Raw genomic sequence first — 17695 nt, 5'->3', positions numbered from 1 at the left:
TTACCATCTAATCCCTCATATTTCATGTCTATCTTTAATGCATAACCTAAAGCTCACTTAAAAGAAAAAGTCTATCTCAATCATTAACAGTCTTTAGGAAGTTATTTAATCAAACTGTTGTGAGACATAATTTTTAAGGCGAATAATTACACTTATGATGACTGAAAATTATGCTTATAAGTCAAATATAGTTTTAAAAAACTTAGTACTCACACATAATTATAATATATGCCAGAAATAATATACTGTGATAGAAATATTTTAAAATTGTATTCAAATATTCAGATTTATCAATAACTAAGGATCTCACTCGATTAAATTATTAAACCATGCAGCAAAACAATTGCTAACCCACAAAATAGGAAACAGACATGGAAGATGTATGATAGGCATTTGGGAGATATGGAATTTATCCCATGAGTGTTGTAAAGAGCTCATAACTTAAGAGTACCAAAGCCCAAGTGTGTTATGAGAGCCTTTCCACAAAAGTGACATTAGTTGCTTATCCCACAGATGCTTATTATATACTCTATTTATATTGAAGTGTAAAATGTAGTCAAAAGCTTACAGATTCAATATATTTAAAGGTGATAATAAAAGAGTTACTTAGTCCTAGAAAAAATTGTTAAGTTAAACTTCAATTTTTGGTCTCATTTTATAAAAGACTATTGTAATAGTATTAAGTGAAAACAATACCAAATGTTTATACGAATCTGCTATGATCAAGGGTCTTTTGGATTTACAACAAAATATATGATCAATGTCAGAACTGCAGCACAAACATTTTAGATGTTTTTGCCAAAACAAAAACAAGTGATGAAATCATAGGACCATGTTCTTACAATAAAAATTCCACAAAAATGTAACTCTTAAAAATTTCCTTAGAAACTAGCATTAATGCAGTCAGCGTTTTACTTTTGGAAATTAGTCAGTGCTCATTGACAGGCTTTTACAGAATTTAATTTTTTAAAAAGCCCAACACCGATCAATAATTGGCAAACAAAAGACAACTCAAGATGTTAATTATGTGAATTAAATCAAGAGAAACTTCATTCTAAGAGCAACAGGTCTAATCTTTCAAAAGGTAATGAAAAAGATGGTGTAAATTACTTAGAGGACGTTATTTTATAACATCACTTATGTTGAACACTTAATTGCAGATTTTGTTTAAAATCATAAGTTGATTTAGCACTGGTTCACAAAAAAACCACAATTATCCAAAAGATAATGCACTCAAAAATATTAAATGATAGCATTAACAAGCAAGATAGGACTTTATGAATACGTATATCCATAGTTCAAGGTAACTATTATCAATTTACCCAGAATTAAGATAATTTAGAATAATGCTAACCAATCTTGTTGATAAATTTATTAGATTATTGCTAATAAATTCACTGCATTTCCACTAATGCTGCAAACATGATTATACATGGTATACATCCCACCTCAGAAGACTTCCAAATATATTTACTTATAAAAGCTAATTTCAAAAATGGAGTAGTTGCAAAATATTCTCTTAATTATCATCGTATTAGAGAGCAGACCTAAATAACTTTAATGTATCAGATAACTGTTAAAGATTGATTAAAGTTAGAAACTTACATTTAATCTGGGGTGTAATTAGTCTTGCTAATACCTTTTCCACCAACATAAACATATTTGTGACATATTCCTCATTGGTGGTACTGATTATATTGGCTCATTCCATTCATTGTTGACATTTTTAGGAAATTATTTTTGTTGAAACACTTTAATAGAAAATATTTTGTTTGACAATAAAAATTTTGTAAAAGAATGCAGGAGTACATTTTAGTTGACGTGATTATGAATTCTCGTATCATCCTGAGATGTCATTTTTATTATCTGAAAACTGATTTTATATTTGCTACTTGGTGACCATTTATTAAAGCAGACTATATTTTCAAGTAATAATTTTGAATGTAGAGATAAATTAGCTTTCTTTCAATAGGAGTAGAGGGTAGCATCAGCAATTATTTAGATTAATAACACATATTATATAGGAAAAAGTATTTCAATTCCGTTCCATTAGCTACAATCCTACAATATTTACTAGGTTCAAGGTCGTAAAGTTATTGAGCCAAATCAGTATGATCATTTCTAAATGTTTACTCTCAACTTGTATATTATCTCTTTATAAAGCACTGATCTAAAAGGATGGCTGTCACATATTTCCAGGTAAGTAGAAGCCCATATGCTTTAGTGAAGAAAACACAGAAAGCCAACGACAGAGCTGGAAGGGTTCATGAATCACAGAGTATATCATATAGCAATGCTTCCCCAGCTAAGTAGTGGCAATGACAAATAGTGACAATAAAAGTACTTCCAAATATATATTGAACATTTATTATATACTACACACTATGCTTTTTACACATTATGATTTAATGCTCACAGGTACCCTACAGAGTATTATTTTTAATTTCCACTAGTCATCAATGAGAAATACACAGATGGTCAGTGCAGCTTTGGGTAGCATTCAGGGCCATAGGTTGTTCAAGCAGTATGGCTGTTAATGTGCCTCACAAATAGTAATAAAAAATTCCTAAGTGAAATGGGAAAACATCCTTGCACTATAAAATGTAAAACAGGCAAATAGAAAAACTAAGTGACTTCCTTCAAAGATAAAAAAATTACATAATATAAAGAAAACACAACCTGAACATGTTGTCACATGTCTATAATCCCAGCACTCAGGAGGCTGAGGTAGGCAGATTGTGAGTTTGAAGCTAGCTTGGCTATATAGCAAATTTGAGACCAACCTGAACTACACAGTAAGATCCTGTTTCAAAAAACAAACAAAAAAAACAAAACAAAACAAAAAAAAAAGAAAGGAAAAATGTTGTCCAGTGTATGGCTCATGCCCATAACCCCAGCTAACTGGGAGGCAGATCTGGAGGATTGCAGTTGGAAGCAAGCCCAGGCAAAAAGTTAGTGAGACTACATCTCAATCCACAAACCGGTGTGGTGCTATGTGCCTGTGGTCCCAGTTTAGTGGGTAGAAGGATTCCAGTCTGACACTGGCCCCAGGCAAAAATGTTGAGCGCTTACCTGAAAAAGAACTAAAGTAAAAACGGGCTATGGGTGTGGTTCAAGTGCTAGAGTGCCTGCCCAATAAGGGCAAGGCCCTGAGTTTAAACCTCAATACTGACAAAAAAAAAAAAAAATGGAGAATGGAGATGAGATGTTAAAAAATAATTGGATAAATGAGGCGGCTATGGCTATTGCAAATTGTGATAATATTGCTTATAAGGATGGAAGGATTATAAGTATTTATGTCATGAATTATGGAGTTTTACTGGGAATGTACTGCCAGGATGTTGAAGAAGTTCTATGAATTGTTATGATGAAGAGAGGACTGAAGGAAACTAACTAGTAACTGACATGATAAAGAAAACTAGAACAGCCTAGTTATAAATGACCATCCATAAACCCATGTCATTACCATTGCAGTGCAAAGCACCAGGTCAGGCAAAAAAGCAAAAAAATAGAAAGCATTTCAAAGAAATGATCAACATGTTCAACAGCAACTTCTTTCCTCAGTACTAAAGACCACTTTTTATACTTCAGCAAACAATTTTGTGAGGTGTTAAATGGGCATTGATATTTGAACATACCTATTCTTTGACTACACTGTGGCGAGGAATATAGAATTTAACTGCAGACCTTAGCACTAGATCTTTTATAGTAAGTTGTTATACCTACAATCACAAATGTTATTAGTTAGGCTTACAAGTTTAAACAAGAATTCATTAATAACCTACAGTGCTGCTCAATACCCATGTCACACACAACTTTTCTTATTTCCAGTGGGAATTATTGAGCTGCTCTCAAAGGCAAGGTCAAGGTTAAATTATAGAAATAAAGACAAGCAGCATTAAAACAGGAAAGCAAACTTCTTCAATTACAGTTCAGGGCTTCCACAGAAGAAAAATAGCTTATTGCTATTATTAGTAAAAGACCCTGTGTAACATGAGAACATAAATAAAACACTCATTGATTATTTTCTCTGGGTTTAAAAACAGCCCCTGCTCTGGTCCTAAACTTTGGACTCATTTGAGATTCTTCATAACTCAAGTAACAAATTCATATTTATTGAAGGTCTTTGAAGTACATCTCAGTAATATATTCTTAATTTTCCACATTGTATTTAACGGACAGTCAGGGTTTGTAAAAATATCTGCCAAGAAACTGCTCAACACTAGATATAAATAAATATGCTATTATTTATGTAATAGATCTTTTATTATCTATAGCATTACAAAACTGATTTATACTAATTAAAACCACTATTTTTCTAGTTTGCTTACACACCTTTTGAGCAACTGAAAAAATATAAACACCCCACCCCCCCCAGCAGTGACTGGCTCCCTGCTCTTTTGCTAGCATGTTACAGAAGTTATGTGGCTGAAGAAAATTAACACACTATGTTCCCTAAGAGGGACATCAATCTTACTGATAGAAATCTACCTCTGAAGGTAGTATAAAAGACGACACATGATAAAATGGAAAGAACATGGACATCCTACAGGATTGTTTGGGTTTGGGAGCTAGGTTCATGTGTGTATGACCTGTGCAATCCTCATTTCCTTAGCATGCTTGCTTTAATGATCTGCATTTTTCATCTTGAAATTCTTATTTCTTTCAAAAGAAGCCTTGCAGTTTTCTTTTGCACTGGGCTCTTTTGCAAATTATATAGCCAATCCTACCTGGGTTTCAAAGTCTAACATCTGTAAAGTTAGTAATGTTTAGCTTCTTCACCTACAACAAAGGGATAATACCCAATTTACAGGGTTGTTGGGAGTATTAGAGGAGATGCCATTATGTGAAACTAAAGGGCACAGAGCCTGGCACATAGGATTACAAAGGAGTGGGCAATGGAATGGAGCTGAAACAGCTCTTGCTCTTACTTATAAAGATGATATTTTAGAAAGTACCATAAATCATAACTAGGAACAGCGAAAAGTGAAACTTTGGTACTTACAGCCCATATATCTGTGGTGCAATTTCTAGTCTGTTCAAATGCATATAGAGCTCAATATCGTGCTTCTTCAGTAGATGATCCTGGATCTGGTTGACTTTAGTAACAATAGCAATTGTTGGCCCTAAATCTTGTGGTCTCGCAAAGGGTATGGGAGTCATCAGAGTTTCTTTACCCTATAAGTAAGAAAAATGGACCATGTGTATTTCAACATGAAATTAACACATATATTGACATCAGTTTTCAATTATTTTTATCAAAAGGATTTTAAACAAGAATCAAAGCTACTTTAATTCTCTCAGGAAAAGTATTTAAAATGTGGGACCTTGTGCTGAAATATAGATGACTGTCTTCATAAAGCCACAGCCAGGAAATGTCTTCTACAATATATCTCACCTATATTCTCATGACAGTTTCTCTTGTGACTTTAATTGCTGCAAGATAATTCTGGCTAGAGGTGGTGGTGGCCACTACAAACTGTAGGTAGCCAGGGTATCTGACCAGCCATAGTACATATGGAATACTTTGATGAAAACTTTCTTGTGGCATAAAGTTCAAACATGAAATACAGTAAATGAAAACTATTTTGGGCTTTGAAAAGTAAATAAAAAGGGAAAGGAATAAAAGGAAACCATTACTAGAAAGTAAGATGTTCCCTAATTGTCCTTTTGTTAATTTAAACAGCTTAGTAAGGATTTTAAAACTCTCCAGACCAAAAATATAGCTGACTTAAAAAATAACATCTACATTAGGTTCTAACTAAACTTTCCTTTCCTGCCATCTCTACCCTATATTAAGAGACATATCATTAACTCCTTGCAATCCTTCCATGTACACCTCAAGTCTGATGACTTTCCCTAACTGACTGTGTCTGAGCTACTTTCTGACATTAATCCTCAATTTCTACCTGTGTAATATTGGCATTTACATAGTGACATTCTTTTGTAATTTTCAGCTTACCACTTATTCTCAGTCTACTTCTCTAGCACAGATTCTTTCTGATTATCAAAAGTTGCTTTTTCATGTACTATTGGCATGAGTTTTATTCTCCAGGTATATGCCATTTCTGAGTGACTTCAATCATACACAGTGAGTCTCAATGTTTGCAAAACCTTATGAATATACTAAAAAACATTAAAATGTGTACTTTCAAAAGGTGAATATTGTGATATGCAAATAGTATCACAATGAAAATATAGTTAAAAATAAGGATAAGAGAAAGAAATGGTAAGGGATATTTATAATGTGTGAATTCAATAATAATGCATTAGGATGAGCAAAGCAATATATTTGATACAGATTTTATTACACATTTTAGTAACAATGTATATATTACTCACTAGGATAGCAATATAAAGTTTATATTAATTTTAAAACTAAATAGTAATGCTATATGAATTATATACATATAATATGTATATATTACACATACATATAAAGTATAAAATCTTTATATTGTCTTTGTATAGTTGTCAATATTTTTTGAAGATGTGTTATAGATCACCAGGTTCAATCTTATTCTGAAAGTATATTCATATTTTGTTATGGCAGTAACAGTTACATGTATTATATACTGTAATAAAATGGCTGTATAATTATATATTATTCTTTGTTACAAATTATGTACTGAAATAATTTATTCACTCAAATATACTACAAAAATCTGTACTATAAAATTTACCTTTTGACCATCATGCTCAAAAGTAGAAAACCAGGGTTCAGCAGTTTCCATAAGCTGTGAGAACATTGCACTAAAAATTAAAAAAAAAAATAAAGTAATGCTACATTTAATCTGCATTAAAGTAATGATGGCATAAAAGTCAAAAACAATAGTTTTGTACTTACTAGGCATCATGTTCCAGATAGTCAGGGTTCAAGAGAGTTTTCATTTCCTCACTTAAAAAAGCAATGCAAGCAATCAAAATTTGTAATTTTTTTATAATTAATGTGGATGCAGTTTGCCTTATTCTATATTCATAAGCTAAGTTTCAGATAATGTGAAAAATGAAAAAAATTAGCCTTTGTATAAGCCACTGACAAGTAAAATTCTTTCTTTCTATAAAGATCAAAAACACTATGCTTCTTTGTTTGTGCCACAATGAAGTAACTATCCAATATAGAATGTGACAACATATTCCTTGACTATGTTTGATCTAGAATAATTTTTACCCCACCATATATCACTTATTGTCTAAAACCCCCACAAAATATATAGTTACTGACTGAATATATGTCAAACATTTATTTTCTTTTAATGGGTTCTATTTTTATTTTATTTTAACAGAAATTAATCAGTGATAGCACCTTTAATGAATCTACTTTAGTGTTACTTTTACTCCATAATGAATTGAAACAGCTGACAAAGCAAGGCCTCCTCCTTCTGAAATTATTTTCAATCATTTACACTTTCCCATGATGTATATTTTAATAAATAAAACTGGCATGAAACCATGATTCCAACATTAGCTTCATCCTTAGATTTTAGAATAAGTGAAGGCAATTAAAATACGGTTATTCTTGTCAAGATTAGAAAAACTTTGAGGAAACAATCTATATTATAATAGATAAAAGTTGATTTGAGCATATATGTTCAGTAAAATGAACAGCCTGTATTTGATTACTAAAGATCACAGAGTTAACATGTGACAGGTCATCTGCAGGTATTGTTTTCTACACAGGGGGTTAGAACGGAATACTCCTGACAATCCATAGTGTTTCCTGGCTGCCTCTATGGTTCATCAGTTAGGGAACCTTAAGAAAAATGAATTTTTAACAATTACCTAGTTAAATTGAATTATAAAGAGTATATGGAAAGAATAAAAGAATAAATGAATGTTTCACAAAAGCATCAGAAGTCATTTTGCTTATTTACAGACTGAGGTTCTTGGTAGCATAGCTCCTTTATTTTATGCACTCAGGAAGCTCTCATTCAGCTCATAGTGAAGCATGAGCTCTCAGAAGCTGGCATATAGAAATAGAATTGATCGTTAGAACTTTTGTCACTACAGCTAATATTTCCTCTTTTTGATCTGAAGATGTTCAAGGACATTGCTGATTCCAAATCTGCTCTGCAGCTGAACTGGCATTGCAACTATTAAGTAGAATTAGCCACTATCCTCATGAAACAAACCAAACGTTTACAACATTGAATCCGAAAAGTACCTTCAAACTGAAAGACTTTAAGGTTAAAAGAGATGACAGTGAGGGGAAAAACACAGGTGGAATTCACATCACAACTTGCCTGGGCTGTGCAGACTCACTGGCATGTAAAAAAGCTTGGTGATCACAGTGAAGGATAAACACTATAGGTGCTAGTAGCTCGTGCATACCCTGAAACACAAGATCCAAGAGAAATGAATGGAAAAGATATAGATAAGTTGAATTAAATGTTTTTTCTTTCCTTTTATTTTCTTTTGTTGTAGGCTGGGGAGTAAACCTGGGCTTCATGCATGCCAGGCAAGTGCTCTACCAGGGAACCACATTCCTAGCCCATTATCACCTTTTCAACCAATCCCTGCCACTAAAATGTCCACATTATATAGACAACCATAAACACAGAAAGCTACAAAGTGAGATTTCATCTTCTTTTAGAATTTGATTCCAATTCAACCACAGCACGTATTGTTCTTTAAAACATGGAGAGTAGTTTTCCTTTAAATGACATGACGAACAATAAATTGGCATGGTAGACAACCTTGCACCTGTCAGTTACTTCAAGATTTGTACTCATAAATATGAATTTAATTTATGCAAATTATAATCATGAGCTACAGTGTAAAGATCTGCAGTAAGGGCAACTAAGAACTGTAGACCTAAGGAAATTACATCCAATGTTTTCATTATGTAATGGCTCAAAATTAGGATGTCTGTAGATTTAGGAAGAACTGAACTCAGCTAGCTAGGAATGGTGGATAATAAAAGAAACAACCTTTAGTATGTATGACAGAAAATAGTTTTTCAATGTAATTTTCAATATGTTTAATCAGAAAACTAATGTACTTTTCCTCTTCATTTCAACTATAAGAATAATTTTCAACTTATTTAATGAGTTAATCAATAAAATGTTCTCCCTTATATTGGAGTTCAACTGTGGATTACACAAATAGGCACTGAAACAAAACAAATGTTACTTACTAAGCCGTCTTTACAAAGTTATTCTAAAAATCCATTATTTATCTATTTTTTGGGAACACAAGATATTATACATTAGTGACTAGCCTTGTTTATTTAAGTTTTCCCTTTTAAGTATAAGCCACATTTTAGCAAGTTAAAATAGATTATATTCTTCTCTGTCTCTTAAAGTAAGCAAATTACCACTTTCCCACTGCTTAATAACTAAGGACGCTCCTTTATAAAAACAAGAGAAAATATCCCCTTTAGAGGAAGTTAAAATAAAATATGGGAGCAAAGAGACCTGGTGGAATTAGACGAGGTTTCCTTTACTGAGAACAGACTTGCATAGCCTTCTGTGCAGTCTAGTAGTATTGTACTAGTCTTAGGGAGTCAGTTGTTATCACCAAGATAATGTGTGACCAAACTTTATCAGACTTTGTTTCTAAGTTATCAATAGTCTTCATTCAGAATGACTGAGTGACATTTATGCAAGGGAGATTATGATCCACTGACAATTTACTTGTGATTTAGGACAAACTACCACACAACACTTAAATCTTTTTAGGTACCATTTAACAAACCCTAAAAACAATGTCCTTTTGAAAAGGATAGTAGACTCTCAGAAAAAGATCAATCAAGTATGCTAACTATGTCTTAAAAATCATCAAGCGATAGCTACTTAATATACTACATATAGAAACTACAGACAAGTGAAAACAAAATGAAAGCAGGCAGTTGGGGTCAACAAAAATCAAAACAAAGAAATTAAAAACTCTGATATCCTTATGGTTATATTTTTGCCCATTTCTGATGGTTGCCTCAGAATACAATTCTTAGCAGTAGAATTTATGGGTAAAGACATTTGTTAAAGTCACTGATACATGCTATGAAACTATCCTCCAGAAAGAAGTCCCTCAATGTAGAATATAGAACTCATCATTGCACACATTCTCATCTACATCTGTAGTATTTAAAAAAAATTTTTTTCTCATATTTCACAGATTGTTAATGATTTATTTAAATGTGAGACTGAACTCAAAAACTTTGCTGACCATTTTTATTTAGTAAGTTGCCTATTTTGTCCTACTGAAGATTTTCCTTTTCCCTAATGATTTGTAACAGTTCTTTACCAATTAAAGATATTAATTCTTTGTCATTTTGTTAAAAATATTTTCTCACATTTAACACTTGTCTTTTAATTGTTGTGTCTAATGTTATATGGAAGTTAAACACTTTCGGTGTTATTGGGGTATAAATTCAAGGCCTTGCGTTTGCTAGGTTGACGCTCTGCCATCTGAATCATGCTCCTGCCGTAATAGTCAACAAATTGTCTCCCCTCTTTTTCTCCCCATGCCTGAAAGGACTTCTCTAATATTGAGACAAGGTAAGAATATAGTTTCCCTCTTTCCAGTTAATTCTAAATCTGCCTGATAGTTTACTTTTTGCCTTGAAGAATATAATTTTTCTCCAAAATTTAAATGAATTTATTAATCATCCCATCTTCAATAAATTCAATCTAATCAATACATTGAATGGAATATTTTCTCCCAAGAGTCTGAAATTTATCTTTACTATAAAGGGAATGTTTGGCTCACATTTTATACTGGACTTTTACTGGTATTCTATTGTCTTATATGTAGTGTAGTGTTATAAAGACTTGACTTGTTTTAATCTTCTAGATTTTTTTTTCAAAATGACTTTGCCTGTTCTAACTTAATTTTTTTCTTGAATATAAACTGCAATATCATCTAATTACATAAAATGCTAAATAAGACACTAGGATTTTTATCATTGCATTAAAATTCATGTAATATAAACACCATATTTTCTAGTCTAAAAATCTTAAGTTGCATAGTCTTTATTACTAACCCTCTTAAGTCATAGGTTTATTTCTAGGCATTCTTTCTTTATTGATGGTGATCTTTTGAATTAGTCTTTTCCCATACAGTAAGTTTTCTAAGTAATTTTGGCTGGCTTTTTAAGAAAAGAGTTCTTACTGAAGTGTATTTTCTGCCTTCTTTAAATGTTTTCTTCCCTCTAGTATCTAAGACACTACACTCTCTAGAAGTTCCATTTGTTTAAGGATCATCTGTCATTTACTTATTGCAATAATTATTAAATGCCCACATGTGCTGTGGACACAAGGTTAGGCTCACTCTTAACCCTGACAGATCTTTCAGTTTAGAGAGGGAGATACACCATAATAAAGAGAGCACAGAAATGGCAGTGAGTATAAACTGTAGTAAGTAGTGTTTATTTCACAGCTTTGTAATAAAGTGTACACATAGATGTGTGTGGCCCTCTGCATCTGTGAATTCAACCAATGGTGGATCTAAAACAGTAGAAAAATAATTTAAAAGAAAAACATCCAGATGTGTTGGTAAACACCTGTAATCCTAGTAACTCAGGAGGTGGAGACAGATGTAATACAAGTTCAAGGCCAGCCTGGGCAAAGTTAGTGAGCCCTTATTTCAAAAATAAAAAATAAAAACAAACAGACTAAGGGTGAAGCTCAAGTGTGAAGCCCTTGGCTCAATATCTAGTACTTCACAACAAAAAACAACCCCTACATATTTTCTTGCTGTGTTTCTGTAAACAATAGCTTGCAACCATTTACACAGAATTTATATTGTATTATGCATTATAAGAAGTTTAATGATGATTTGAAGTATAGGGGAGGATGTATGTAGATCATATGCAAATACAACAACATTTTGTATAAGAGACTTGAGCATCCATGGATTTTGGTACACACAGGGTATTCTGGAGTCATTTCTCTAAGGATACCAAGGAATATTTGTGTACATAAACCTAGATCCTTCTATAGGCCTAGCACAAAGAAGGTACTCATAAGGGGTTGACTGGCTGAACGAAAATACCTACGACCTAATATACATATTGAAAATGTTGAACTATAATATAATAAATGAAGAAGAATAGTACTAACTCATATTTTAATTCAATAAATAAAGGTGTTCTTTGCAGAATGAAAATAAAGAGTCCTCTGTGAGGACAATCTTTTATAAGCTCATCTTTGAGTTTCACTTAACACCTTCTCAAAATCCTAAGACTGTTTTGCCTTTAATTCTAGACTAGTGAAACCCGATTAACAGTTACAAGAGGATTGGGATTGTAGCTCAAAGTCAGGGTACTTGCCTAGCACATAAAAGAGCCTGACTTCTATTTCCAGCACAGGAAAAGGAAAACAAAAACAAAAAAAAAGCAGAAACAAAAACTAACAAACAAAACACCAATTTTAAATGACAAGTATATACACATCTTCAAAGGAAAGAGAAATAGCCACAAAATATAATCATGAATTCAACATTTCAACATGTCATAAGTTTGAAAGCACAATTAAATTAATGTGTTATCAGTATGTATTAACAGTATACTTCTTGATTTCCAAAATGTGCATTCTGCTTTTGTCTATATAAACCATCAGCATTGCTGCTTGCTGAAACCCTTTATCCTGGTAGGTCATTAGTAGTCACTGCACTCTAAACTTGTGCCTGTTGAAAATAAAGGTAAGGAAGTTTTCTTCCACAGCCTGTAGGCTCACAAAATTGAACCTGCTCTTTTATCTGCCTGTGCTCATTTAGCCCACCAAGCAGTCTTTATTAAAGTGAAGGCATCAGGCAGTCAAAGTTCATTAATACCATTTATATAATCTCTGCAGTTTCAATTAACTCAGCAAGACATTCTACTACATGATAACAGTCTCATTAATTCAATAAAATCCCATAACTATTAACAATATGGTCGATGTTAAACGGGGTGTCACCTAGTACAAAATAATAGCTTTAACAGCTTGTGATGAAACTCAAGGTTTTTTCTTAAATTTGATCTGGCTAAATATTCAGTCCTTCTACAACAAAGAATTATTTCTCTGTAAAAAATCTATAGGATTTTATACATGTACTGGGAGCAATTAAGTCTTTTAAAATGAGACCCAGGAGTAAGCTACTAATAATTTCATTGTCTAAATTATCAAGACTCTTCCATATTCCTGTCTAATCTTTTGTGCAAATGGAGTGAGTGGTCTTCATACACTGAATGGCAGAGGGTGATATTATATTTATTTTCATTGTCCATGGAACTTGTTTCCATTACTTTAAGACTTCCTGGATCAATTTTTTTATTTAATCACTTTTTTCTCTAAAGAAAAATATGAAAAAATGTGTAAGATGATTCACTGTGTCTAAATCTTTCACTGTGAGGTACTTTCAAACATTTGAAAGAGTGAGAACAATGAGGAGACAGGTCTAAAACAAAAGTCAAAATGAGAAGAGAGAAGAAAAAAACAGAAAAATGCTGGATCCTTGGTAAAGATTCTGAGCTACTAAACTAACTAATGAAGCAAAACCATTTACTCCCAGATTTCATAATGTGTGTAAATAATACTTGGGTAGTTCAGCCACTTTGAATGTGGTTTTGTTATTTAGACTTTTAAAAAACTGCTCCTAGTCTTCTTGGTTTTGGTCTTTATGTAAGAATTTTAAATAGTGTATCATGCATGAAAGGGGAATTCCTTTACTACCCTGAGATTACACAAAGGTTTTTCTAAACCTTTTTCTACTGTTTTATATACTTTCACATTATATTTCTATTCCACCTGAAATTTAGTATTCAGTAAATAAAGGTATGATTTAATCTTTTTTTCTAGATGGAAAACCAAATGTAGCAAGTCAATATGCTTTCCCTATTTTTTTTATTAATATCATGCAAGTCAACCTATTCCTAGATTATTTCACTCATCCATCCCTCAGTTTCCATAATACAATTGCATTAGTTTGATCACAGAACTTTTTTTATGTGTGTGATGCATAGTGAACCCAGGGCCTTGCACAATGGTGGTTTACCACTAAGCTATACCTCAATCCCTGATGATAGAACTTTTATAGAATAGAATTTTTCTATTCTGTATGGAGAAGAGGAATCCTTCACATGTTATTCATAGGAATGCAAATTAGCATAATCATTGTGGGAAACAGGTTCCTTAAAAATTAAAAATAGAACTATCATATGGTTCAGCAATTCCACTACTGGGTATATAAAGGAAATGAAATCAGAATGTTGAAGAGACATCTGCACTCCCATGTTCATTGCAGCAGTACTCATAAAAACTAAGAAACTGAAACAACCTAAGTATTTATCAACTTCCTTAATCAGTAGAGAAAATGTGGTATGTTTGCAAAACGGAATACTATTTAAGCATAAAAAGGATGAAATCCTATAGTTTAAGACAAGATGGATGGAATTTGAGGTCTTTGTGTAAAGTGAAATAAAACAGACACAGACAAGACCCTTACTGCCCCACTCACAATGGTGGTTACTAAAGGCTGGGGAGAATAAGGGAGAGGGAAGGATGGAAAAAGATTGGTCAATGGGTCCTAACTTAGGAGAAACGAGTTCTGCAGTTCTCTTGTATGGTAGGTTGACTATACATAACAGTGTTCTCTCTCTCTCTCTCTCCATATGCTCAATTTAAATTTTTTCACTTGTACAAGGTAACACAATGTATTAAGTATGTAAGGTCTTATCTAGGTGGGCTTGACTACAACAATTAATAAAGTATTGTCTAAATCATTAAAAAAACTGTAGAAGACAGGATTTTGAACATTTCTACCATAAAGAAATAATGAATGTTTGAGGAATTAGATATAATTACCCTGATTTGAAAGTTACTCAACGTATACATGCATCCAAACATTACCTGATATCCTATAAATATGAATAGTTTTATGTGTTAACTTTTTAGAAACATAAAGAAAAAAGAGAAGTAGTTTTAATATCTCCCCTACCAAATTCTGTGGCAACTCTAAGATATTTAATATTATAAAGATGATTATATCAAACACTACCACCAACACAAACCTTTGTTGTACATATGTATATGAAACAGAGTTTTGCATGTAGCCCAAGTTGGCCTCAAACTTGTGACCCTCCTGCCCCGACTCCTGAGTGCTGGGATTATTGGGAATCAAGCCCAGCTCACTGTATGTCCTTAACTCCAAGGTAAATACTACTCCTGCTTTCATCTTACAATAACAAAACTAAGGATTAGAAAAGTTAAGTAAGTAAACTGCTGAAGATAATGCAGCTGGTACATGGTGAGAGTCTAGACCCATTGCTTTTAACCACTAAAGCTGTATTATCTCCATTAAAATACTATATAGCTTTTATGCAGTACACTTAAAACAGTGTATATTTATATATTTATTTGGAAAGAAGCAATGTTTGTATTAAAATCTTCCCATCCAAATACATGCCATTATTTTTCTATTTATTCAATTCTTGCCTTATGCCCTTCAATAACACTTATGGTTTGCCTGACACAGCTTTTACATGTTTATTGTCAAATTTATTTGTAGACATTTTATAGTTTTGGTTGCCATTGTGAATGAGATATACTGTTTCCATTTCAAATTCTAAAGCGCTATGGTAAGAATGTAATTATATAGACATATTACTCATTAAAAATAAGATAAAATTATTGTCTTTGGTTATTGTATGTGCAAAATAATAATAAATACACTATTTAATATGATTGTAACCTGATTTGGTTTACCATCTTTAAATCCATAAACTTTACTTAAAATTAAATGTATTGCCGTTACCAGAGGTAAAGTTTTCTGTTACATTAAATTAAAGTTTGGTGGCCATCAATTAGATACAACTTGTGATTGTTCGGAATTAGTATACATTTGGAAAAATAAAAATATCCACTAAAGAGTAGGGGAAAATATAAACTTCAGTAGAAAACCTAGATATATCTTTATGTATTAAATAATTTATATTTCAATAAAAATAACACAATCCAATAATCTTTGTCTTAGTAATGAGATGAGCCAAATAACAGGAGCACAAAGAAACTATAAATTCTAAAATAGTTTAAAAAACTATTACAAGTTCTATTACTTGTAAATTTTAGATAGGACACCTGATTATTTTTATACGACATTATAGCTCTATAAATGCTGTACTTAGAGAAATCTTGACATACACACCTCTAAAAAGTTTTATTAGTAAACTGGCTTCAAAAATGCTGTTTATAAACAAAGTCTCCAAAGTTGAAAGAAAAGACTGAACATCTTATAGAAGACAATTTGGTAGAATGTCTTATAATGAGGAAGAAGCATATGTGCTTCAATGAGCTTACTTTTCACATACGCAGCTGAAAAGCAGCACTTGGATTGCTTTAGCATTATGATACAACTTTGGATACAATAAAGGTTGCATTATTGCTCTATCATTTGTCACGGTGTATAGAAAATTTTGAGTCAATGGATGCCACCTGTAAGATATTTTCATTACCTGTTTATAAAGCAACTGCTCATTTTCTCTAGCATAACAGAAAAGAACATCTGTAAGAATTTTTCTCACATTTTCTTGTTGGAAAAACTGCATTTCAGGAAACCTGAAAAAAGAAAACAGGATTGAAACTGAGTAGCGTTTTCAAGAATCACCCTCAAATTCTCTCATTGCTAAAAGGTGCCTGGGGCTGCTTCAGGTTTCATAACAACTCTGTATTTGCCATGGCAGCATAAGTCATTGGTGGGCTTAAAAAAAGGGAAATGATTACATTCCAGAGGTAAATGACATCCTTCAACATCTAAATATTTCAAATTTCTTCACACACTTAAAGTCACTCTGTGTGTGAAAACAACAGTTTTAGAAATGAATTATAGCCTACCTGTTTGGGGATAAGAGGTAGCCTTGATTTTTTGCTATTTTCGGTTTTTTTTAAAACTAGAATGTGATTTTGTACAAATATCAACTTTCACAAGAAATCATTTTCATGGTTTTTTAATGTAAATATTAGCATTTCAGTTACATATGACTACACAGTTAATATTTCATCAGATAAAATGTAGAATTCAAATGGATCAAAACTTAAATAGGATAAAAAATTCTACTAGGTGTTTTGAGGTAATGTGAAAAAAAAGGGCAGGGAACCTGCTTGAAACAAATTTAAATAGTTATTTATAAGCCAAGAGTATACCACCGTAAGAAAGTGAAGAGCAAACTCACAGCACTCCAGCACACAATGAACATATAAGGGCTGAAGGTCTGTAGTCTAGAACTAAACTGTCATGTGGGTTTAATCACAGAAGGTTTGAGCAAGAATTCTGGGGAGAGAAGAAACATGGAATGTCAGTAGAAAGATAAGTAAATCAGAAGGAAATGTATGAAGGCATAAAAGGCAGTGAGTGCTTCAAGTGTGCAGCACAGCATGGTGACTGGAAAACAGAAGGAAAATAGAACTCCATGAAGTGCTGCCCCTTGGGAGGAGGACGTTAGGGCAGAAGAAAAGGTGGGCAAATCTGAACTTTATAGTTCAAACACAATTCATTGACTTCACATTTTTTGAACAGGGAAGTGATAAACAGTCTTTGGGACTCTAAGTAGGAGTAAGCCTAAAGAGAAGACTTTATAGGAAGTAGTTGAGAATGCAATATAGTGAAGGAAAATGAATAATTCACACACCTAACTACAAAAAATCTATATTCGAACCCATGTTGCATCATTTCTAGCGGTGTAACCTTGAGCAAGTGACTGGTTACATGCTCATCTATT

At 32.5% G+C, this 17695-nt stretch overlaps 1 protein-coding gene across 2 annotated transcripts in view; it reads right to left on the bottom strand.

The window, feature by feature from the left end:
* Tbc1d5 (TBC1 domain family member 5) overlaps positions 1-17695 on the bottom strand; it is a 545741-nt gene that overhangs the window by 217137 nt on the left and 310909 nt on the right. Inside the window, exons 10-14 of one of the 2 annotated variants that reach the window (XM_074043845.1) lie at positions 16433-16535; positions 8244-8332; positions 6848-6898; positions 6684-6753; positions 5006-5178 (exon numbers count right to left, since the gene is read on the bottom strand). In XM_074043845.1, coding sequence (XP_073899946.1) covers positions 5006-5178; positions 6684-6753; positions 6848-6898; positions 8244-8332; positions 16433-16535 — 486 coding nt within the window. Of the gene's footprint in view, positions 1-5005; positions 5179-6683; positions 6754-6847; positions 8189-8243; positions 8333-16432; positions 16536-17695 lie in introns of those variants that run through there. The other variant, XM_074043844.1, reaches the window with a different exon arrangement.

Source organism: Castor canadensis, chromosome 10 (genome assembly GCF_047511655.1).
Source record: "Castor canadensis chromosome 10, mCasCan1.hap1v2, whole genome shotgun sequence".
NCBI classification, from domain to species: Eukaryota; Metazoa; Chordata; class Mammalia; order Rodentia; family Castoridae; genus Castor; species Castor canadensis.
This window is presented reverse-complemented; position numbering and strand designations above follow the sequence as displayed.